Genomic DNA, 23,853 nt, shown 5'->3' on the forward strand with positions numbered 1-23,853 from the left:
CTGCTTTCAGGCCGACCTGCACAGGCTTATATAAGGCCCTGCCCAGGCCCATTCTCGCCCACCTGCTGGGCACCTCTACTGTGCCTGCCAGAACTTGTTTCCGGCCATATATCTGCCCTAAACCAGGGACTACTGTCAACCCTAGTTGCTGGCCTGGGTAGGGGCTGTCCTAATTAATCCTATGAAGGAGACCACATGACACCCTCTCTCAATCCTCTCTCCTACAGGTCTGACTCCCCCTTGTGCTCCTCATATGGGGGGCTCAGACATGGGGATTTGACCTCTAACTTCCACCAGACATTGCCTCCATCCTTCACGAAGTTGGATGCTTTAAAGCTATGAAATATCCATTGATGAAATGCTTGCCTTTTGGCAAGACTTGTTGAACCAATATAGAACATACTTGAGCCATAGAAAACAAACTTGTGACTTTAGCCCAGTGAAGAGGAGTCTCAAAAAGATTCTCTGCACTGTTTTCTCTTCTCGAAGGATATCCTAGAGTGAGGCTCCAACCACAAAGAAATTTTTGGTTGATAGGTACAATATTTTGCTAGATCTCTCTACTCTGTCAGACACACCAAGTAGAGTAAAACACCGATCTAAGGAATGGCTCAGTTTATTAACTTCCATTGAGAGCATGTCCCCTAGAGGCTAGAACAAAAGAACTTTTGGATTTCATGCACCATCTTATTCAGATCTATTCCTCTGAATAATAACATAAAATTAGAATATTCTAAAGCACATGGTAACAACTGAACTAGATGTGTGCAGGTTTTCATGCTTGTGAGTGCATGAGCATCTGCATCTCTTGCAAGTAAATGCTAGGACCCCTGAAACTTTGCACCTCAAATTGCATATTAAATTTGGAACAAACCTCCATTCATCTTGACGCAAGACCTCCTGCCATGTCTCCCACCAAGAGTCACCTTGAGTATTGTTGCCAGATTTTTCAGCACCTTTGACACAGACCAACAAGGGAAATTGGTAAGATATCAGACGTCAAATCATGTTTCTGGTAACATCAATATACATGTATTAAACCCCAGGACTAAAAGTAAACAATTTACTCAGTAAATTTTCAATTTGTGGAAAACTTTTGAATAGATCCTTTCTTAGACATTGATTATAAAGTGAACAAAAAAGTGTCTCAAATTAACTCCAAGCTGACACGTGTATGATAGATGCCTTAATACAAAACTTCACACTAAATCAGATTATTTCCTAACCAACTAATGGTTAAACAACAAACATCCAGGCATGCAGAAAAGTCAGGTAGATAACACCACCCTTGGGGTTCCTACGAATCGTGTAGAGACCAACATATATAAATCTCTCTCAATGGAATGAAGCTCCCTTATAGGACCAGGAACCAAGCAACTGAGCCAGACCAACAAGCTGGTCAGCCAGCTCAGCAGGGCCTCTCAGCCTGTAAAAGGAGGCCAAGACCAGGGCCTCTCAGCTTATAAAAGGCCGCCTTGGGGCCTTGGTCTTGAACAGCTCCCAGCAGCATCTTCCGCATCAGTACTTCTGCATTGCAGGCTTTCCTCCACAAACCTGGGGGTTAGACAGCAGCTTTTCTAGTAACAACAGCTTCATAGAGACATCGCTGATCTTCTTAATGATGGGGAATGGTCCGAAACTTTTGAAGGATAACTTAGGTCATCGCTTGCCCACCTGTTTTAGCCTTTGCTTTATAATCCTCAGATAAATTCAATCGCCCTCTTTACAGTTGACATCTCATCGTTGGGATGTGTATGTTGCTTGAGCTTTGGCAAGGCGGTCTTTAACTGACTCCGTGATCTTGGCCATGGATTCTGTAGTTTTGTTGGCCTCGAGGGATGGTGATATCATCTTGGTGAGGAGTGAAGAGAGCCTCAACCAAAAGCAGCTTCATACAGGGTACGCCCAATACTTGAAGGGTAGGTATCTTTCAATATGGCCTGTACTAATGCAAGGTATTGCTCCCACTTGGGCTGCGAATCATGACAATACGATTTTAGTACATTAAAAGCTAATTTATTGTATACCTCTAATTGCCCGTCGGTTTGCATATGGAATGTGCTGGACTTGGTGCCAAAGTTTTCGAACAGAGCCCTCTATAAGTGTGAGGTAAATTTGGAATCTCTAACTGTGGTAATGGTCCATGGCAATCCTCCAATTGGGTACCAATACTTGATAAACAAGTGGGCTACCTCTCCTGCACTGGCTGTCTACTTGCACGAAATAAGCATACAAAATTTACTGAACCGATCAACAATGGTTAGACATTGAGTATTTCGCATACTTGCAAATGCGGCCATCGTCATGCCCTGGAAAGGACCTTCGGGGATTGGTAATGGCTGAAGCAATCATGCCATCTTCTAGTGGGACACGCTTACCTTTCGGCAGATTTGGCATCTCTACACATAGCTGTATACATCCTTTCGCATTTTAGGCCAGTAAAAATATTGCTCTAGTTTCTCCAATGTACTATTGATGCCTCGATGGCTGCCTGTGAGGGCGTCATGGGCGTCATCGAGTAGAGCCTCCCGCTTGTCTTTGAGCACACAAAGTCTTTCCTTATAGAATAACCATCCATCTTGAATTGAATAATGGTCGGGTGCAAGAGTCTGGGCAAACTGATAGAGTGCCAAACTCTGTGGAGTCCACGTACTGTGTTTTCATAGAGTCAAGGTCCTTCCCTTTAATCTCTAGTACAGTGGCCTTTTCTATGGTCTAAATGGAGGCTTTCTTGCTAAGAGTGTCGGCGACAGGGTTGTTCTTGCCAGGGACATACTCAATCATGCCCCCGAACTGTTAGAAGAACTGACTCCATCCAAATTACCTATCACTCCACTAGGAGCTAGGCATTGTCTGCAACCACTTTAAAGCTAGGTTGACTGTGAAGGTCCGTCCACAGAGGAACGGCTTCCAGTGTCTAAATGCTTGGATAATGCGGAGTAATTCTCTGTCGTAGACTAAGTATTTCTTTTCGGTAGGGTTAAGCTTTCTATTGTGGTATGCCACAGGTCTTTCTTCTTGTTGTAAGATTGCCCCAATGGCTACATTGCTGGCATCGGTGATAACCAAGAATCGATCATCCCATGATGTGATTTTCATTATTGGAGCTATTGTGGCTAACCGTTGTAGGTCATGGAAGGCCTGCAAAGCTGCGCCGGTTACTGATATCTTTTGACAGTGAGTCTTCACCCCTTTTAATAAGTCGGTCAAGGGGGATGAGGTGGTGGAGAATCTGGGCATTTGTGAACTATAGGTCTGGCAGAGCCCTACAAAAGATCGGATCTCCTGGGCCGTCGTAGGGACTACACAACTGGTGATAGCTTGAATTTTTCTTGGATCCAAGAGAATGCCATTGGCAATGATGATGTAACCCAAGTACTAGATTTCCATCTGGCCGAACTCACTTTTCTTGGCATTGAGATATAATTGGCTATTGCGCAAAAGTTGTAGAGCTTTCCACACATCTCTATATGCTGCTCCACTGTGGCTAAGAAGATAAGATATCATCTAGAAAGATGAACAGGCACACTCATATACGCTCAGCAAACACCCGCGACATCATCTTGTTGAATGTTGGTTGCGTTTTGTAGGCCGAACGACATGACTACGAACTCATAATGAGCTCACTCTGTCCTAAACGATGTCTTTGGAATGTCAGCGTCAAAGATGTGGACCTGGTGATAACTGCTCTTAAGGTCTATCTTGGAAATATACTTAGCACCGTTCAAGCATTCTAAGATATACCCTATGCGGGGCATGGGAAATTTATTGCTAATGGTGATTTTGTTGAGTGCCCTGTAGTCGACACATAGTCGTGTCGACTTATCCTTTTTTAGGACAAATAGAATTGGAGCCGCAAAAGGTGATGAGGATGGCCGGATAAACCCAGTGCGTAGAAGCTACGTGAGCTATTGTTCTAACTCTGCTTCCATACTTTTAGATAATCTGTAAGGAGACTTATTGGGAGGCATTGAGTCTAGGACTAGTTCAATCCGATGGTCCTCGGGTCTACGAGGCGGAAGATGTGGTGGAAGATCATCTCGGAGTATAATATCTTGGAATTCTTGGATTAGACCAGCCATGGCCTGCCCCAAAGGAGGAGCTGGCTGCACTAAATTGAGCTGACTGCAGACATACACCAATGCGCATACGGCACCTTTGCAAACAGCACTGATGTGGGAAATCGGTGGGATACCAAGAATGCTTCTGTCCCCGTTGATGATGGTTGGGTCAGTGTCCTTCCAGGATGGTAAAGGAATCATGCCACCAATTGAGCACAGGTTCTCAAAACCATTGGATACCCAGTATCATGTCACAACCTAAAAGAGGTGTCAGTATAAAGTCACGCTGGAAAGAGTCCTTCAAAACTGAGAAAGAAAATTTTTCGGCCTTGTGTGTGATTTAAGTGCATAGCCCGGATGTGATCTCATCCACCACTAGCTCATGAGGCACTAACGTTCACCCCATCTTTTTGGCGAGCTGAGGGAAGATAGCGTCTTCTGGACTCCCCATGTCAAATAAGACAACAAATCGTTGTCCCTTAGCTATGTCGTAGGCTTTGATGAGGGCTTTATTTTGCTCATCGAGCACACCCCCTCCTTACCTTCAAAGTCCACTGAGGGTACGACATTCAAAGCAAGTAGAACTATGTTTGTGGTTGTGGTAGGCGGAGCTAGGAGTGCGAAAGCAGTGGCGATTTTAGAAGTTGGCACTTTCGCAGCCTTCTCAGCCAACCATTTGGGGCAATCCTTCTTTCCATGCCCAGCGATGTGGTGACAATGGAAACAACATATCCCACTTAAAGCTAGTGACTTGAGTGGTCGGATTCGTATAAGATTTAGACCAATGCTGCCCACCACTTCACCGGTCAGATGAGGGGACTTTGTCTTGTTCGTCCTGAATATGAGCTAACGGAAAATGAGCTACGAACTGATGAACAAACTGTAAAATGGCTAAAAGGTCGCACTTACTGTCGTACTTCATGAAATTCGGAGTGGACCGGGTGAGTGGAGTAACCTTTGGTGCAATTGAACCCAAGGAGGAAGCAATGCTCATGGCAGCCTACGTAGTAGCCAGCATCTGTTTGTGTTGGAGCAACATAGCTTCCCGCTCGAGTTAGTGCTGCTTCTTGGCTTGGACCATCATGTCACGCCGAAGTGCCACCTCTTGTTTGCGCTCCTCACGCATTAGCAAGAGCAATTTTTCCAATTCTGAGAGACCCTTGCCTTCTTCAAGTTTGCCCTCCTCTGTAGTTTTTTTTTCTTCAAATTGTTTCTGCATTCCCTCCATCTGCTTGTCTTTTTCGCCCAACTGCCATGAAGTTTCTTCAAGCTGGGCCAAGACGATTCTGTTCTATTCCATGAGCTTCTTTAACATTGCTTTAGTGCTTGACGGAAGCATTCTTTCTTTATCTTCCTGGTAATCGAAGCTCTACTCTTCTTCTCTCTCTTGCCTTCTTCAGGTTTGCCCTCCTCTGTAGTTTTTTTTCCTTCAAGTTGTTTCTGCATTCCCTCCATCTGCTTGTCTTTTTCGCCCAACTACCATGAAGTTTCTTCAAGCTGGGCCAGAAGGATTCTGTTCTATTCCATGAGCTTCTTTAACATTGCTTTAGTGCTTGGCGGAAGCGTTCTTTCTTTATCTTCCTGGTAGTCGAAGCTCTGCTCTTCTTCTCTCTGTTGCTCCATGATGCTGGCCTGTGTGTCCTTTTTGGATCTCAAAAGACCATGCACTCGCGGTATGTGGAATTTTGATCTATTTCTTGAATAGTAGTCGGTTGTATGGTGCCACTAGAGACATTTGGGGGTTGTCACTCTAGAGCCGTGGAGTCACCAACGTTGATGACTTGTGATTCTTGAAGAGGCAGGCTATTTGACTCACTTGTAAAGTCATTGGGTGGCATGGTCTCCTCTTGGATTTCCAATCTCGAGTCCTTCTATTGCAGTTGCAATACTGATGATTTTTTGATAGAGTTCCACATTGTCATTCTCTGGAGCCTGTTCGGATTGTCGTCCATGCACCCAAGTGCAGGGGTGCATGTGACAGTGTGGGTAGTGCCATTGTGATTTGGCATTATGAATTTTATGGGTGTGTTTTTCAGCCCGATCCTGTGTGGATGGCTACGCTGTTTTTTTTTGACAAGTTATTTCTCTCACCCTGCTTGGTTTAGAAGGGAACTGTTGCTAGTATGAGTAACATCTTTCTCTCTCCGCGTGGCATAAGCTGTGGCCCCGTGAGAGTCTCGAGTTACCTCTTGGCTGCTGCCTGAGGTCACGTCTTACTATAAAGGTCATCTGCCAGCATGTGTCAGAACTGTAAATCATCAGTCTTGCAGTAACAATCTAGCCTTGGTCTGATTATTGATACGGTCAATATGCAAAAAGCTTGGTATAGATTAGTAGAAGTCGTTAATAAAGGTCCCCTTTTAGCTTATCTTGTGTCAGATCTTTGCTCCCTTTTGGCGTGATTTAAAGCTAAGTGATGTGGTTAATTGAGAGAGAGAGAGAGAGAGAGAGAGATTTGAAGTATAACTCAAATCTGCAAGTTTTCCTAACAGGGATGACCTCATTCATTTACTCCGACCTCCCAACGACATGGGCAAGATCCCATGCGATCGCAACAACAATGACCTCGAACAATGAGAACTAGTTCTCATTCCCTCACCCTATGCAAGCGTCGATCCCTCATGTCCTCCTCATGTTGCAGCTCACAAGTGAGAGCTGACCATCTATGCCAACACATAATCCTCATGCCCATATATTGGTAACTGAGCGCCACAAATTTTTTTCCATGAGATCATAAGTAGCAATGCGGTTCGGAATGGAAGCATGATGCCCCATGTGTCTTTTACCACCACAGGTAGCCTCTCCATGGCACCCCTCCTCCTTCAACCTCAACATCATTCACGTGGGATCGCCATGACTCTAGCAAAGATATGAGAAGGCCGCATCACGTAGGAAAAGACCTCTTCCCCTCACCATAGGGTTGGCTCCAGCCATGGAAGTATCCATCATGTCATCTAGTATGATGGCCATGATGCAATCCCTAACGCAATTCCAAGCCCAACAGTCCCTCATCACAGGTGTCACACAGCTCTAAGAATGCTCACGTAGCTGGATAGCATCAAGAATGCGAACAAGATCGCATCATCCCAAGGAGACTAAGAATGGGACCACATCCCTCAGGACTTATGAGCTGCTATTGCCAAAGAAGATAGGAAGTGCCTTGATAAGCCGAGGAAGAAGGGCTCATGGCAATGGTCAAGACCAAAACAGTACAGACAGTTGTGCCAAAGTAGAGACAGTTAAGACCAAAGTAGTAGAGATAGTTGTGCCAATTCAACCGTCTTCATTTCCAAGGAAACTCAGAAGTCCTTATGAGCCATTGAGCCACTGAGGCCATAGAAGAGAGCGGGTGCCTTGCTAAGGAAGCCAATGAAGAAAGGGATTGAGCATTGCTCATGTCTTTGGTCGAGAGCACCAACCATGTTCATTTCCAGGGAAGCTCATTTTTAAATGAATGACCAAAAGACTAATCCTTTGGCTCTCAATTCTTGGTCGAACCAGTTTGAAGCTTATTTTCTATCATTTGAACAGAGAATGACTTATCCTTTGGTTCTCAATTCTTGGTTGAATTTATCATTCAAACAGAGAATCACAAGAAGTGCATCATAGCTTCCATGCATTGCATCAAGTGAAGCAGTTACAAAGTGGCACACTGGTTATAATGCAGATCTGGAGACTATCAGAAGGACTTCTTCAAGATCTATGTGCCCAATTCTTCCTAGCACGGTAAATGGACCATCTATAAGCTCAGCTCTTCAAAATGTCTCGAGGCACCAATGAGTCGGTCAAGTGATTTCATGCAAGTGAAGATACAGCCGCACAAGGACGCTGGAAGGCAAGTCGGCAAGTTTCTCCAAGACCTCAAATCAGAAGCTTCAAGCTAGACGACTACGACACAGTGCCAGACTCAAAATTTCGAGCTCATGAGCAAAGGTCAAGGACCCAAAGCCCCTCTCAGTAATAAGTACCAGGACTCCACAGGCTCAAGGGCTACCAAGTCCAGCAGCACTTTCATGGATACAATAGAGCATCAAATGTACCTAAGTGCTGTCCAAAGCATCAAACGTTGTCCTTTAAACCTACAAATGCATGATCTCTAAGTTTGAATGCTAACTTGAGTTGGACTATCTGATTTCTATGCAATAAAGTGCCATTATCACTACCAAAGCTCTGCATTGAAGTGGCCTTACGGAAGTTATTGCAGGTTTCATTTTGAAGCTAGAATTGTTATCCCCATATCTGCCACTCAATTGAACATTCCGTTCAAATAATGATCGAGTTTCCTTAAGCCACAGCATGCCATCGTAAGCCAATATTGTCCAGTATGCATATTCCTGTCAACTCCACCTTGGCCAATAGACCCTTCCTTGTGGCTCAAGCCATGAAGGACAGCTGGAAGAAGTATCACATGCACCAACGTCAAGCCCATGTGGCAGTGACAACTGGGTGCCTAGACAGCAAATCGCAGCATATCTGGCAAGCTTTGGTGGTTCCCAAGGGCAGCACACAGTGTGGACGGAGGGCAAGAGGGGCAGGCAGCCCCAAGGCCTTCCTGAAATGACCCAAAAATGTCTGGTCTTATAGGCAAGGGCCAGCAGCCTGGTCGGCCAAAACTGACCAGCCAAGCCAGTCGGTTGTTCTGACACAAGGTGGGTGGTTCCCAGCCCTATATAAGGGGCCTTCAGTCCCCCCTTTTCACCTACTCAGCCTTCCTCAGTTCAGGACTCAGCTCCAGCCTCCAGCAGCGCTTCCAGCCAGCATATAAGGGAGGTTTGGGTGTCCTAGTTCCGCAGCATAGCTCCATCTCCTGCATGTGGTAATTAGAGGAGTGCTCTCAGCATAGTTTTGTATGCGGATTTGGCAACCATGTATAAATAAAGCAGAGTACTATAGTTAGGTAGGTCTCTTGTATCTCTCATGCTTGAGTTCTCCTTTTATGTTCATCTATGTTTCCACTCATCTAGTCCCCACATGTTACATTGGTATGAAAACAGTATGGTTCCTTCCGATCTGAGTTAGGTTGGAGGGAGTCTTGGCAGCAAAGCTTAGTTATGGGGACTCAGTTAGCAGAGGAGGAGGGAGCATGTGTGGGATATTATCTAATTAGGTTGAAGGGAGTCCTGGCAGTAAAGCTTAGTTATGGGGACTCAGTTAGCAGAGGAGGAGGGAGCATGTGTGGGATATTATCTAATTTTCTATTTTGTCCCTACCTCAGACTAGGATCTCTTGTATCTTTCATGCTTGAGTTCTCCTTGTATGTTCATTTATGTTTCCGCTCAGCTAGTCCCCACATGTTACATTGGTATCAGAGCAGTGTGGTTCCTTCTGATATGAGTTAGGTTGGAGGGAGTTTTGGCAGAAAAGCTTAGTTCTGGGGACTCAATTAGCGGAGGAAGAGGAAGCATGTGTGCGATATTATCTAATTTTGTAGGTAGATCTCTTGTATCTCTCATTCTTGAATTCTCCTTGTTTGTTCATCTATGTTTCCGCTCAGCTAGTCCCCACATGTTACATTGGTATCACAGCAATATGTTCCTTCAGATTTGAGTTAGGTTGGAGGGAGTCCTGGCAGCAAAGCTTAGTTATGGGGACTCAGTTAGCGGAGGAGGAGGGAGCATGTGTGGGATATTATCTAATTTTGTAGGTCGATCTCTTGTATATCTCATGCCTGAGTTCTCCTTGTATGTTCATCTATGTTTCCCTCACATGTTACATTGGTATCAGAGCAGTATGGTTCCTTCCGATCTGAGTTAGGTTGCAGGGAGTCTTGGCAGAAAAGCTTAGTTATGGGGACTCAGTTAGCAGAGGAGTAGGGAGCATGTTTGGAATATTATCTAATTAGGTTGGAGTCCAGGCAGCAAATCTTAGTTATGGGGACTCAGTTAGCAGAGGAGGAGGGAGCATGGGTGGGATATTATCTAATTTTGTATTTTGTCCCTACCCCAGACTACGATCTCTTGTATCTCTCATGCTTGAGTTCTCCTTGTATGTTAGGTTGGAGGGAGCCCTGGCAGCAAAGCTTAGTTATATGGACTCAGTTAGCAAAAGGAGGAGGGGAGCATGTGTGGGATATTATTTTATTATGTATGTAGATCTCTCATGTTTGAGTTCTCTTTGTATGTTCATCTATGTTTTCACTCAGCTAGTCCCGACTCCCCACATGTTACATTGTTATCAGAGCAGTATGGTTCCTTCCGATCTGAGTTAGGTTGGAGGGAGTCCTGGCAGCAAAGTTTAGTTATGGGGACTCAATTAGCAAAGGAGAAGGGAGCATGTGTAGGATATTATCTAATTAGGTTGGAGGGAGTTCTGGCAGCAAAGCTTGGTTATGGGGACTCAGTTAGCAAAGGAGGAGGGGGCATGTGTTGGATATTATCTAATTTTGAATTTTATCCCTACCTTGGACTAGGATCTCATGTATCTCTCATGCTTGAGTTCTCCTTGTATGTTCATCTATGTTTCCACTCAGCTAGTCCCCACATGTTACATTGTTATCAGAGCAGAATGGTTCCTTCCGATCTGAGTTAGGTTGGAGGGAGTCCTGACAGCAAAGCTTAGTTATGGAGACTCAGTTAGCAGAGGAGGGAGCAGGTGTGGCACATTATCTAATTTTCTATTTTGGACCTAACCGGACTAGGATCTCTTGTATCTCTCATGCTTGAGTTATCCTTGTATGTTCATCTATGTTTCCGCTCAGCTAGTCCACATATGTTACATTGGTTCCTTCCGGCATGATTTACGTTGGAGGGAGTCCTTGCAGCAAAACTTAGTTAAGGGGACTCAGTTAGCAGAGGAGGAGGGAGCATGTGTGGGATATCATCTAATTTTGTATCTTGTCCCTACCCCAGACTAGAATCTCTTGTATCTCTTATGCTTCAGTTCTCGTTGTATTTTCATCTATGTTTCCACTCAGCTAGCCCCACATTTCACATTGGTATCAGAGCAGTATGGTTCCTTCCGATCTGAGTTAGGTTGGAGGGAGTCCTGGCAGCAAAGCTTAGTTATGGCGACTCAATTAGCAGAGGAGGAGGGAGCATGTGTGGGATATTATCTAATTTTGTATTTTGGCCCTAACCTGGACTAGGATCTCTTGAATGTCTCATGCTTGAGTTCTCCTTGTATGTTCATCTATGTTTCCGCTCAACTAGTCCCCACATGTTACATTGGTATCAGAGCAGTATGGTTCCTTCCAATCTAAGTTAGGTTGGAGGGAGTCCTGGCAGCAAAGTTTAGTTATGGAGACTCAATTAGCAGAGGAGGAGAGAGCATGTGTGGGATATTTCATCTATGTTCATCTATGTTTCCGCTCAGCTAGTCCCCACATGTTACATTGGTATCAGAGCAGTATGGTTCCATCCAATCTGAGTTAGGTTGGAGTCCTGGCAGCAAAGCTTAGTTATGGAGACGCAGTTAGCAGAGGAGGAGAGTGCATGCTTGAGTTCTCCTTGTATGTTCATCTATGTTTCCGCTCAGCTAGTCCCCACATGTTACATTGGTATTAGAGCACTATGGTTCCTTCCAATCTGAGTTAGGTTGGAGGGAGTCCTCGCAGCAAAGCTTAGTTATGGAGACTCAATTAGCAGAGGAGGAGAGAGCATGAGTTCTCCATGTCTGTTTCCGCTCAGCTAGTCCCCACATGTTACATTGGTATCAGAGCAGTATGGTTCCTTCCAATCTGAGTTAGGTTGGAGGGAGTCCCTGCAGTAAAGCTTAGTTATGGAGACTCAGTTAGCAGAGGAGGAGAGAGTAGAGGATATTATCTAATTTTGTATTTTGGACCTAACCCGGACTAGGATCTCTTGAATCTCTCATGCTTAAATTCTCCTTGTATGTTCATCTATGTTTCCGCTCAGCTAGTGCTACATTGGTATCAGAACAGTATGGTTCCTTCCAATCTGAGTTAGGTTGGAGGGAGTCCTGGCAGCAAAGCTTAGTTATGGGGACTCAATTAGCAGAGGAGGAGGGAGCATGTGTCAAATATTATCTAATTTTGAATTTTGTCCCTACCCCGGACTAGGATCTCTTGTATCTCTCTTGCTTTACTTCGCCTTGTATGTTCATCTATGTTTCGGCTCAGCTAGTCCCCACATGTTACATTGGTATCAAAGCAGTATGGTTCCTTCGGATCTGAGTTAGGTTGGAAGGAGTCCTGGCAACAAAGCTTCCGCTCAGCTAGTCCCCACATGTTACATTGGTATCAAAGCAGTATGGTTCCTTTCAATCTGAGTTAGGTTGGAGGGAGTCCTGGCAACAAAGCTTAGTTATGGATCTCTTGTATCTCTCTTGCTTGACTTCTCCTTGTATATTCATCTATGTTTCGGCTCAGCTAGTCCCCACATGTTACATTGGTATCAAAGCAGTATGGTTCCTTTGGATCTGAGTTAGGTTGGAGGGAGTCCAGGCAACAAAGCTTCTGCTCAGCTAGTCCCCACATGTTACATTGGTATCAAAGCAGTATGGTTCCTTTCGATCTGAGTAAGGTTGGAGGGAGTCCTGGCAACAAAGCTTAGTTATGGGGATTCAGTTAGTAGAGGAGGAGGGAGCATGTGAGGGATATTATCTAATTTTGTATTTTGGCCGTAACCCAGACTAGGATCTCTTGTATCTCTCATGCTTGAGTTCTCCTTCTATGTTCATCTATGTTTCCATTCAGCTATTCCCTGCATGTTACATTGGTATCAGAGCACTATGGTTCCTTCCAATCTGAGTGAGGTGGAGGGAATCCTGGCAGCAAAGCTTAGTTATGGGGACTCAGTTAGCAGAGGAGGAGGGAGCATGTGTGGGATACTATTTAATTTTGTATTTGTCCCTACCCGGGCTTAGGATCTCTTGTATCTCTCATGCTTGATTTCTCCTTGTATGTTCATCTATGTTTCCACTTAGCTAGTCCCCACATGTTACATTGGTATCAGAGCAGTATGGTTCCTTCCAATCTGAGTTAGATTGGAGGGAGTCCTGCTTAGTTATGGGATATTATCTAATTTTGTATTTTGGCACTAACTCGGACTAGTGGTAGTACCATACTCCATTAGCCTCTCCCTCCCAACCTTCATCGCGCATCGGGCTGGCTCTCATCTTCCCCCGTATACGTTTACACAGGGGGAATTTTTTTTCCCTCTGGCAGTCATCATTGCAGCAGTTGATGGATCTACAAATCTTCCATCAAGGACCCATCCAATAGAGCAGCTGCCACGCAAGCGTCCAGGGAACAGGATCATCTCCTTGATCAGAATACGCCCTTTTTTTAGCTGCCTGAACAGGACAAGAAGACAAAGGAGGACGCAACGACATTGGACCATTTTCGCCTTGAGGTGGCCGCACAATGATCCAGATGCCATGCCGACTTGGCAGCATATGAGGTCCAATGCAGGTGAGACCGAGAGCAGATGCTTGTACTGCACCAGCAGTTTCTCATGGCCTGCTCACAGTTCCTCTCCTCATCCACAGTACCCACAGACCGTGCCTTAGCAGGAAGTCCTTTTCTGCACCGAAGTCTTCCATCTCTGAGCACAGTTGAGTGGACTATTTTGCAGCAGCTCAAACAGTGGTTTCCCTTGGGTCTACCAATCCAAGGGATCATTCAATTTCCATAGTAGCTACATGCAGTGCCTCAAGGTCTTCCACCCATGGGGTAGTGCAGCCACTTCTACAGCTTGCTCTCAGGGGTCTTCCATCCCTGGGGCCAAGCTTAGCTCATTCCACACGCCCAGATGATGAGACTCTTGGGTCTGCCACCCACTGGGATCATCCAGCTTCAACAGCCTATTCTCTTGGAGTTTCCACCCAAAAGGATAAGTCAGTTCATGCAGCTACGTCAGATGAGCAGCTTTATCATGTCCAGTTACTTCCTCTAAGTCTTCCACTCTAGGAAATCAGTCAGCTGGATCAGCTTTAGCAGGGGAGCAGATGGTTTTCACAGCTATGAGGGATGGGTCTTTCACCCTTGGAGATATCTCAGACCCATCAACATTTGCCATAGATGAGCCTCTTGGGTCCACCGCCCGAAGGAGTTGTCTATTCCCAACAGTTAGTTCTCTTAGGGATTCCACCCAAGGGGACACTCCAGATAGAGCAGATAGGTGTGATGGGTCTTCCACCCATCAGGCCTCTTCATCAGCTCGTCAGTTCCTATGGGGCTTCCACCCTTGAAGCTCAGTTGGCCACATCAGTTTCAGTCGATATGACTCACATTTCACCTTCTCATCAGGAGTGTTCAGGATTGGGGGGGCTCAGTTTCCAGTCCCACTGGCCGTGATGCTCAGCAGGAGAGGACGTCTCAGGAGTTTGCCAGACCAGTGTCAGGGCTAGCAGGTGGGAGTACCCTCATAACTAGAGTCACAGGTATATCTATCACCAGTACGGAGATTGATGATTCCTTGGCAGTCCGTGAGGATAGTCATGCAGTTCCCTTCGTAGCTCCCCTTCCTCAATTCTTTAGGGAGTCAGCAGTTGCAGTACCAGTCAGCAGAGAGGTTGACGAGGCCTTCCCATTATTGTGTCCTTCACTCCGGGAGGTTAGTCATATAGCTTCCAGCTTCCAGCAGCGCTTCCATCCAGCACATGAGGGAGGTTTGGGTGTCCTAGTTCTGCAGCATAGCTCCATCTCCCGCATGTCGTAATTAGGGGAGTGGTCTCAGCACATGTATGCCGATTTGGCAACCATGTATAAATAAAGCAGTGTACTACAGTTAGGTAGATCTCTTGTATCTCTCATGCTTGAGTTCTCCTTGTATGTTCTCTCATGCTTGAGTTCTTGTATGTTCATCTATGTTTCCGCTCAGCTAGTCCCCACATGTTACAAGAAGGCGCACAACAGCCCTGACAGTGTGACTAAGCATAAAGTGAGCCTACACCTTTCTCAGGAGGAACTGTCCACTTATTCACTATGTGGATAGACACTGTGAGGTACATGTGTGATGCTTTCTCACCAGTGCTGTTGCTTGAACTTCTATGGCAGTGCAGAGAGTAGATGGCAGTATCAAGTTGGCATTACTTGAAAAACACAAATCCGCAGATAGTCCAAGTGTCTGATTTCTATGCAATAAAGTGCCATTATCACTACCAATGCTCTGCATTGAAGTGGCCTTATGGCAGTTATTGCAGGTTTCGTTTTGGAGCTAGACTTGTTATCCCCATATCTGCCACTCAATTGAACTTTCCGTGCAAAGAACAATTGAGGTTCCTCAAGCCACAGGCTCCATGGTTACCGCAGAATGGTGTTCCGACATCCGGAACATCTGGAACGCTGTTCCGGGAAGCAAAACAGAACCGGAACGTCCCCCCTCCCCCAAAAAAAAATTTGCTCTTTGAAAGTTTCAAATGGGTATTTTAGAGCTTATATAGAAAGTTCAAAGCTGTAAACTTCGTGTAGAATTTGTGGATCTGGCGTCCTAACCCATGCTTTCATTTGTGGAGGAGAATCTGCTCCGGCTCAATGACTTTTGCCTCGTCGATCACCTCAGGCTGCTGTTCATCGGAGATATGGTTAAGTGCTGGCTCAATATATGGCTTCAACCATGCCACATGAAAGACCTTATACATCATCCAACTTTCTAGTAACAACAGCTTCATAGAGACATCGTTGATCTTCTTAATGATGGGGAATGGTCCGAAACTTTTGAAGGATAACTTAGGTCATCGCTTGCCCACCTGTTTTAGCCTTTGTTTTATAATCCTCAGATAAATTCAATCGCCCTCTTTATAGTTGACATCTCATCGTTGGGACGTGTATGTTGCTTGAGCTTTGGCAAGGCGGTCTTTAACTGACTCCGTGATCTTGGCCATGGATTCTGTAGTTTTGTTGGCCTCAAGGGATGGTGATATCATCCTGGTGAGGAGTGAAGAGAGCCTCAACCGAAAGCAGCTTCATACGAGGTACGCCCAATACTTGAAGGGTAGGTATCTTTCAATATGGCCTATACTAATGCAAGGTACTGCTCCCACTTGGACTGCGAATCATGACAATACGATTTTAGTACATTAAAAGCTAATTTATTGTATACCTCTAATTGCCCGTCGGTTTGCATATGGAATGTGCTGGACATTTGGAGCTTGGTGCCAAAGTTTTCGAACAGAGCCCTCTATAAGTGTGAGGTAAATTTGGAATCTCTAACCGTGGTAATGGTCCATGGCAATCCTCCAATCGGGTACCAATACTTGATAAACAAGTGGGCTACCTCTCCTGCACTGGCTGTCTGCTTGCACGAAATAAGCATACAAAATTTACTGAACCGATCAACAATGGTTAGACATTGAGTATTTCGCATACTTGCAGATGCGGCCATCGTCATGCCCTGGAAAGGACCTTCGGGGATTGGTAATGGCTGAAGCAATCATGCCATCTTCTAGTGGGACACGCTTACCTTTCGGCAGATTTGGCATCTCTGCACATAGCTATACATCCTTTCGCATTTTAGGCCAGTAAAAATATTGCTCTAGTTTCTCCAATGTACTATTGATGCCTCGATGGCCGCCTGTGAGGGTGTCATGGGCGTCATCGAGTAGAGCCTCCCGCTTGTCTTTGAGCACACAAAGTCTTTCCTTATAGAATAACCATCCATCTTGAATTAAATAATGGTCGGGTGCAAGAGTCTGGGCAAACTGATATTGAGTGCCAAACTCTGTGGAGTCCACGTACTGTGTTTTCATAGAGTCAAGGTCCTTCCCTTTAATCTCTAGTACAGTGGCCTTTTCTATGGTCTAAATGGAGGCTTTCTTGCTAAGAGTGTCGGCGACAGGGTTGTTCTTGCCAGGGACATACTCAATCATGCCCCCGAACTATTAGAAGAACTGACTCCATCCGGATTACCTATCACTCCACTAGGAGTTGGGCATTGTCTGCAACCACTTTAAAGCTAGGTTGACTGTGAAGGTCCGTCCATAGAGGAACGGCTTCCAGTGTTTAAATGCCTGGATAATGCGGAGTAATTCTCTGTCGTAGACTAAGTATTTCTTTTCGGTAGGGTTAAGCTTTCTATTGTGGTGTGCCACGGGTCTTTCTTCTTGTTGTAAGATTGCCCCAATGGCTACATTGCTGGCATCGTTGATAACCAAGAATCGATCATCCCATGATGTGATTTTCATTATTGGAGCTATTGTGGCTAACCGTTGTAGGTCATGGAAGGCCTGCAAAGCTGCACCGGTTACTGATATCTTTTGACAGTGAGTCTTCACCCCTTTTAATAAGTCGGTCAAGGGGGATGAGGTGGTGGAGAATCCGGGCATTTGTGAACTATACGTCTGGCAGAGCCCTATGAAAGATCGGATCTCCTGGGCCGTCGTAGGGACTACACAACTGGTGATAGCTTGATTTTTTCTTGGATCCAAGAGAATGCCATTGGCACTGATGATGTAACCCAAGTACTAGATTTCCATCTGGCCGAACTCACTTTTCTTGGCATTGAGATATAATTGGCTATTGCGGAAAAGTTGTAGAGCTTTCCACACATCTCTATATGCTGCTCCACTGTGGCTGAGAAGATAAGACATCATCTAGAAAGATGAACAGGCACACTCATATATGCTCAACAAACACCCACGACATCATCTTGTTGAATGTTGGTGGTGCATTTTTTAGACCGAACGGCATGACTACGAACTCATAATGAGCTCGCTCTGTCCTAAACGATGTCTTTGGAATGTCAGCGTCAAAGATGCGGACTTGGTGATAACCGCTCTTAAGGTCTATCTTGGAAATATACTTAGCACCGTTCAAGCGTTCTAAGATATACTCTATGCAGGGCATGGGAAATTTATTGCTAATGGTGATTTTGTTGAGTGCCCTGTAGCCGACACATAGTCGTGTCGACTTATCCTTTTTTAGGACAAATAGAATTGGAGCCGCAAAAGGTGATGAGGATGGCCGGATAAACCCAGTGTGTAGAAGCTACGTGAGCTATTGTTCTAACTCTGCCTCCATACTTTTAGATAATCTGTAAGGAGACTTATTGGGAGGCATTGAGTCTAGGACTAGTTCAATCCGATGGTCCTTGGGTCTACAAGGCGGAAGATGTGGTGGAAGATCATCTCGGAGTATAATATCTTGGAATTCTTGGATTAGACCAGCCATGGCCTGCCCCAAAGGAGGAGCTGGCTGCACTGAATTGAGCTGACTGCAGACATACACCAATGCGCATACGGCACCTTCTGATGTGGAAAATCGGTGGGATACCAAGAATGCTTCTGTCCCCGTGGATGATGGTTAGGTCAGTGTCCTTCCAGGATGGTAAAGGAATCATGCCGCCAATTGAGCACAGGTTCTCAAAACCATTAGATACCGAGTATCATGTCACAACCTAAAAGAGGTGTCAGTATAAAGTCACACTAGAAAGAGGCCTTCAGAACTGAGAAAGAAAATTTTTCGGCCTTGTGTGTGATTTAAGTGCATAGCCCGGATGTGATCTCGTCCACCGCTAGCTCATGAGGCACTAACGTTCACCCCATCTTTTTGGCGAGCTGAGGGAAGATAGCGTCTTCTGGACTCCCCATGTCAAATAAGACAACAAATCGTTGTCCCTTAGCTATGTCGTAGGCTTTGATGAGGGCTTTATTTTGCTCATCGAGCACATCCCCTCCTTACCTTCAAAGTCCACCGAAGGTACGGCATTCAAAGCAAGTAGAACTATGTTTGTGGTTGTGGTAGGCGGAGCTGGGAGTGCGAAAGCAGTGGCGATTTTAGAAGTTGGCGCTTTCGCAGCCTTCTTGGCCAACCATTTGGGGCAATCCTTCTTTCCATGCCCAGCGATGTGGTGACAATGGAAACAACATATCCCACTTAAAGCTAGTGACTTGAGTGGTCGGATTTGTATAAGATTTAGACCAATGCTGCCCACCACTTCACCGGTCAGATGAGGGGACTTTGTCTTGTTCGTCCTGAATATGAGCTAACGGAAAATGAGCTACGAACTGATGAACAAACTGTAAAATGGCTAAAAGGTCGCACTTACTGTCGTACTTCATGAAATTCGGAGTGGACCGGGTGAGTGGAGTAACCTTTGGTGCAATCGAACCCAAGGAGGAAGCAGTGCTCATGGTAGCCTGCATAGTAGCCAGCATCTGTTTGTGTTGGAGCAACATAGGTTCCCGCTCGAGTTAGTGTTGCTTCTCGGCTTGGACCATCATGTCACGCCGAAGTGCCGCCTCTTGTTTGTGCTCCTCACGCATTAGCAAGAGCAATTTTTCCAATTCTGAGAGACCCTTGCCTTCTTCAGGTTTGCCCTCCTTTGTAGTTTTTTTTTCTTCAAGTTGTTTCTGCATTCCCTCCATCTGCTTGTCTTTTTCGCCTATTCCATGAGCTTCTTTAACATTGCTTTAGTGCTTCGCGGAAGCGTTCTTTCTTTATCTTCCTGGTAGTCAAAGCTCTGCTCTTCTTCTCTCTCTTGCCTTCTTCAGGTTTGCCCTCCTCTGTAGTTTTTTTTTCCTTCAAGTTGTTTCTGCATTCCATCCATCTGCTCGTCTTTTTCGCCCAACTGCCATGAAGTTTCTTCAAGCTGGGCCAAAAGGATTCTGTTCTATTCCAGAGCTTCTTTAACATTGCTTTAGTGCTTGGCGGAAGCGTTCTTTCTTTATCTTCCTGGTAGTCGAAGCTCTGCTCTTCTTCTCTCTGTTGCTCCATGATGCTGGCCTATGTGTCCTTTTAGGATCTCAAAGACCATGCACTCGCGGTATGTGGAATTTTGATCTATTTCTTGAACAGTAGTCGGTTGTATGGTGCCACTAGAGACATTTGGGGGTTGTCACTCTAGAGCCGTGGAGTCACCAACGTTGTTGACTTGTGATTCTTGAAGAGGCAGGCTATTTGGCTCACTTGTAAAGTCATTGGGTGGCATGGTCTCCTCTTGGATTTCCACTCTCGAGTCCTTCTGTTGCAGTTGCAATACTGAACTGAGTTGCATGATTTTTTGATAGAGTTCCACATTGTCATTCTCTGGAGCCTGTTCGGATTGTCGTCCATGCACCCAAGTGCAGGGGTGCATGTGACAGTGTGGGTAGTGCCATTGTGATTTGGCATTATGAATTTTATGGGTGTGTTTTCAGCCCGATCCTGTGTGGATGTTCTCCGCGTGGCATAAGCTGTGGCCCCGTGAGAGTCTCTTGAGTTACCTCTTGGCTGCCGCCTGAGGTCACGTCTTACTATAAAGGTCATCTGCCAGCATGTGTCAGAACTGTAAATCGTCAGTCTTGCAGTAACAATCTAGCCTTGGTCTGATTATTGATACGGTCAATATGCAAAAAGCTTGGTATAGATTAGTAGAAGTCGTTAATAAAGGTCCCCTTTTAGCTTATCTTGTGTCAGATCTTTGCTCCCTTTTGGCGTGATTTAAAGCTAAGTGCTGTGGTTAATTGAGAGAGAGAGAGAGAGAGAGAGAGAGAGAGAGAGAGAGAGATTTGAAGTATAACTCAAATCTGCAAGTTTTCCTAACAGGGATGACCTCATTCATTTACTTCGGCCTCCCAACGATATGGGCAAGATCCCATGGGATCGCAACAACAATGACCTCGAACAATGAGAACTAGTTCTCATTCCCTCACCCTATGCAAGCGTCGATCCCTCATGTCCTCCTCATGTTGCAGCTCACAAGTGAGAGCTGACCATCTATGCCAGCACATAATCCTCATGCCCATATATTGGTAACTGAGCGCCACAAATTTTTTTCCATAAGATTATAAGTAGCAATGCGGTTCGGAATGGAAGCATGATGCCCCATGTGTCTTTTACCACCACAGGTAGCCTCTCCATGGCACCCCTCCTCCTTCAACCTCAACATCGTTCACGTGGGATCGCCATGACTCTAGCAAAGATATCAGAAGGCCGCATCACGTAGGAAAAGACCTCTTCCCCTCACCATAGGGTTGGCTCCAGCCATGGAAGTATCCATCATGTCATCTAGTATGATGGCCATGATGCAATCCCTAACGCAATTCCAAGCCCAACAGTCCCTCATCACAGGTGTCACACAGCTCTAAGAACGCTCACGTAGCTGGATAGCATCAAGAATGCGAACAAGATCGCATCATCCCAAGGAGACTAAGAATGGGACCACATCCCTCAGGACTTATGAGCTGCTATTGCCAAAGAAGATAGGAAGTGCCTTGATAAGCCGAGGAAGAAGGGCTCATGGCAATGGTCAAGACCAAAACAGTACAGACAGTTGTGCCAAAGTAGAGACAGTTAAGACCAAAGTAGTAGAGATAGTTGTGCCAGTTCAACCGTCTTCATTTCCAAGGAAACTCAGAAGTCCTTATGAGCCATTGAGCCACTGAGGCCATAGAAGAGAGCGGGTGCCTTGCTAAGGAAGCCAATGAAGAAAGGGATTGAGCATTGCTCATGTCTTTGGTTGAGAGCACCAACCATGTTCATTTCCAGGGAAGCTCATTTTTAAATGAATGACCAAAAGACTAATCCTTTGGCTCTCAATTCTTGGTCGAACCAGTTTGAAGCTTATTTTCTATCATTTGAACAGAGAATGACTTATCCTTTGGTTCTCAATTCTTGGTTGAATTTATCATTCAAACAGAGAATCACAAGAAGTGCATCATAGCTTCCATGCATTGCATCAAGTGAAGCAGTTACAAAGTGGCACACTGACGTTATAATGCAGATCTGGAGACTATCATCAGGACTTCTTCAAGATCTATGTGCCCAATTCTTCCTAGCACGGTAAATGGACCATCTATAAGCTCACCTCTTCAAAATGTCTCGAGGCACCAATGAGTCGGTCAAGCGATTTCATGCAAGTGAAGATACAGCCGCACGAGGACGCTGGAAGGCAAGTCGGCAAGTTTCTCCAAGACCTCAAATCAGAAGCTTCAAGCTAGAGGACTACGACACAGTGCCAGACTCAAAATTTCGAGCTCATGAGCAAAGGTTAAGGACCCAAAGCCCCTCTCAGTAATAAGTACCAAGACTCCACAGGCTCAAGGGCTACCAAGTCCAGCAGCACTTTCATGGATACAATAGAGCATCAAATGTACCTAAGTGCTGTCCAAAGCATCAAACGTTGTCCTTTAAACCTACAAATGCATGATCTCTAAGTTTGAATGCTAACTTGAGTTGGACTACTGATTTCTATGCAATAAAGTGCCATTATCACTACCAAAGCTCTGCATTGAAGTGGCCTTACGGAAGTTATTGCAGGTTTCATTTTGAAGCTAGAATTGTTATCCCCATATCTGCCACTCAATTGAAAATTCCGTTCAAATAATGATCGAGTTTCCTTAAGCCACAGCATGCCATCGTAAGCCAGTATTGTCCAATATGCATATTCCTGTCAACTCCACCTTGGCCAATAGACCCTTCCTTGTGGCTTAAGCCATGAAGGACAGCTGGAAGAAGTATCACATGCACCAACGTCAAGCCCATGTGGCACTGACAACTGGGTGCCTAGACAGCAAATCGCAACATATCTGGCAAGCTTTGGTGGTTCCCAAGGGCAACACACAGTGTGGACGGAGGGCAAGAGGGGCAGGCAGCCCCAAGGCCTTCGTGAAATGACCCAAAAATGTCTGGTTTTATAGGCAAGGGCCAGCAGCCTGGTCGGCCAAAACTGACCAGCCAAGCCAGTCGGTTGTTCTGACACAAGGTGGGTGGTTCCCAGCCCTATATAAGAGGCCTTCAGTCCCCCCTTTTCACCTACTCAGCCTTCCTCAGTTCAGGACTCAGCTCCAGCCTCCAGCAGCGCTTCCAGCCAGCATATAAGGGAGGTTTGGGTGTCCTAGTTCCGCAGCATAGCTCCATCTCCTGCATGTGGTAATTAGAGGAGTGCTCTCGGCTTTCTCACATACACAATGAGGGAATACACACAAAGGTGGAGGCTGAAAACAGTTTTCCTCTTCTTAGTTGTGAAAGCCAAAAGAACTCAAGTACAAAGAAATAGAAGAACCCTATATGTGGGTCTCAAACCAACCCTATATGTGGGTCTCAAACCAAACTCAGCTAACTAAGGTGGCATACTAACTGAGCCACGAACTAGAGTACATAAGGATAGCTGTCATCCTGCTATTATTCGTGGGCGGTGTACCAACCGCATCTGCAGCTAACAAGTCAGTGACATAAATGCACAATGGTCACCCTGGCATATCATGAGTGGAGCTCGATATCTCAACACTCCCCGCAGTTGCAGTACCAGTCAGCAGAGAGGTTGACGAGGCCTTCCCATTATTGTGTCCTTCACTCCGGGAGGTTAGTCATATAGCTTCCAGCTTCCAGCAGCGCTTCCATCCAACACATGAGGGAGGTTTGGGTGTCCTAGTTCTGCAGCATAGCTCCATCTCCCGCATGTCATAATTAGGGGAGTGGTCTCAGCACATGTATGCCGATTTGGGCAACCATGTATAAATAAAGCAGTGTACTACAGTTAGGTAGATCTCTTGTATCTCTCATGCTTGAGTTCTCCTTGTATGTTCCTCATGCTTGAGTTCTTGTATGTTCATCTATGTTTCCGCTCAGCTAGTCCCCACCTGTTACAAGAAGGCGCACAACAGCCCTGACAGTGTGACTAAGCATAAAGTGAGCCTACACCTTTCTCAGGAGGAACTGTCCACTTATTCACTATGTGGATAGACACTGTGAGGTACATGTGTGATGCTTTCTCACCAGTGCTGTTGCTTGAACTTCTATGGCAGTGCAGAGAGTAGATGGCAGTATCAAGTTGGCATTACTTGAAAAACACAAATCCGTTAGAGTCCAAGTGTCTGATTTCTATGCAATAAAGTGCATTATCACTACCAATGCTCTGCATTGAAGTGGCCTTATGGCAGTTATTGCAGGTTTCGTTTTGGAGCTAGACTTGTT

The 23,853-nt window shown here is 45.5% G+C and overlaps 1 protein-coding gene across 3 annotated transcripts in view; it reads right to left on the reverse strand.

Annotated features, from left to right (window-relative positions):
- The window catches only part of LOC147888112 (protein EARLY STARVATION 1, chloroplastic-like), a 32,627-nt gene that overhangs the window by 5,637 nt on the left and 3,137 nt on the right, over nucleotides 1-23,853 (reverse strand). For all 3 annotated transcript variants that reach the window (XM_087393399.1, XM_087393400.1, XM_087393401.1), the window contains exon 5: nucleotides 875-956. In XM_087393399.1, the coding sequence (XP_087249525.1) occupies nucleotides 875-956 (82 nt within the window). The remainder of the gene's footprint in view (nucleotides 1-874; nucleotides 957-23,853) is intronic.

The sequence above is a fragment of the Dipteris shenzhenensis genome, chromosome 22 (genome assembly GCF_047967505.1).
Source record: "Dipteris shenzhenensis isolate YYH24624 ecotype China chromosome 22, Dip_SZ_1.0, whole genome shotgun sequence".
Taxonomy (NCBI): domain Eukaryota; kingdom Viridiplantae; phylum Streptophyta; class Polypodiopsida; order Gleicheniales; family Dipteridaceae; genus Dipteris; species Dipteris shenzhenensis.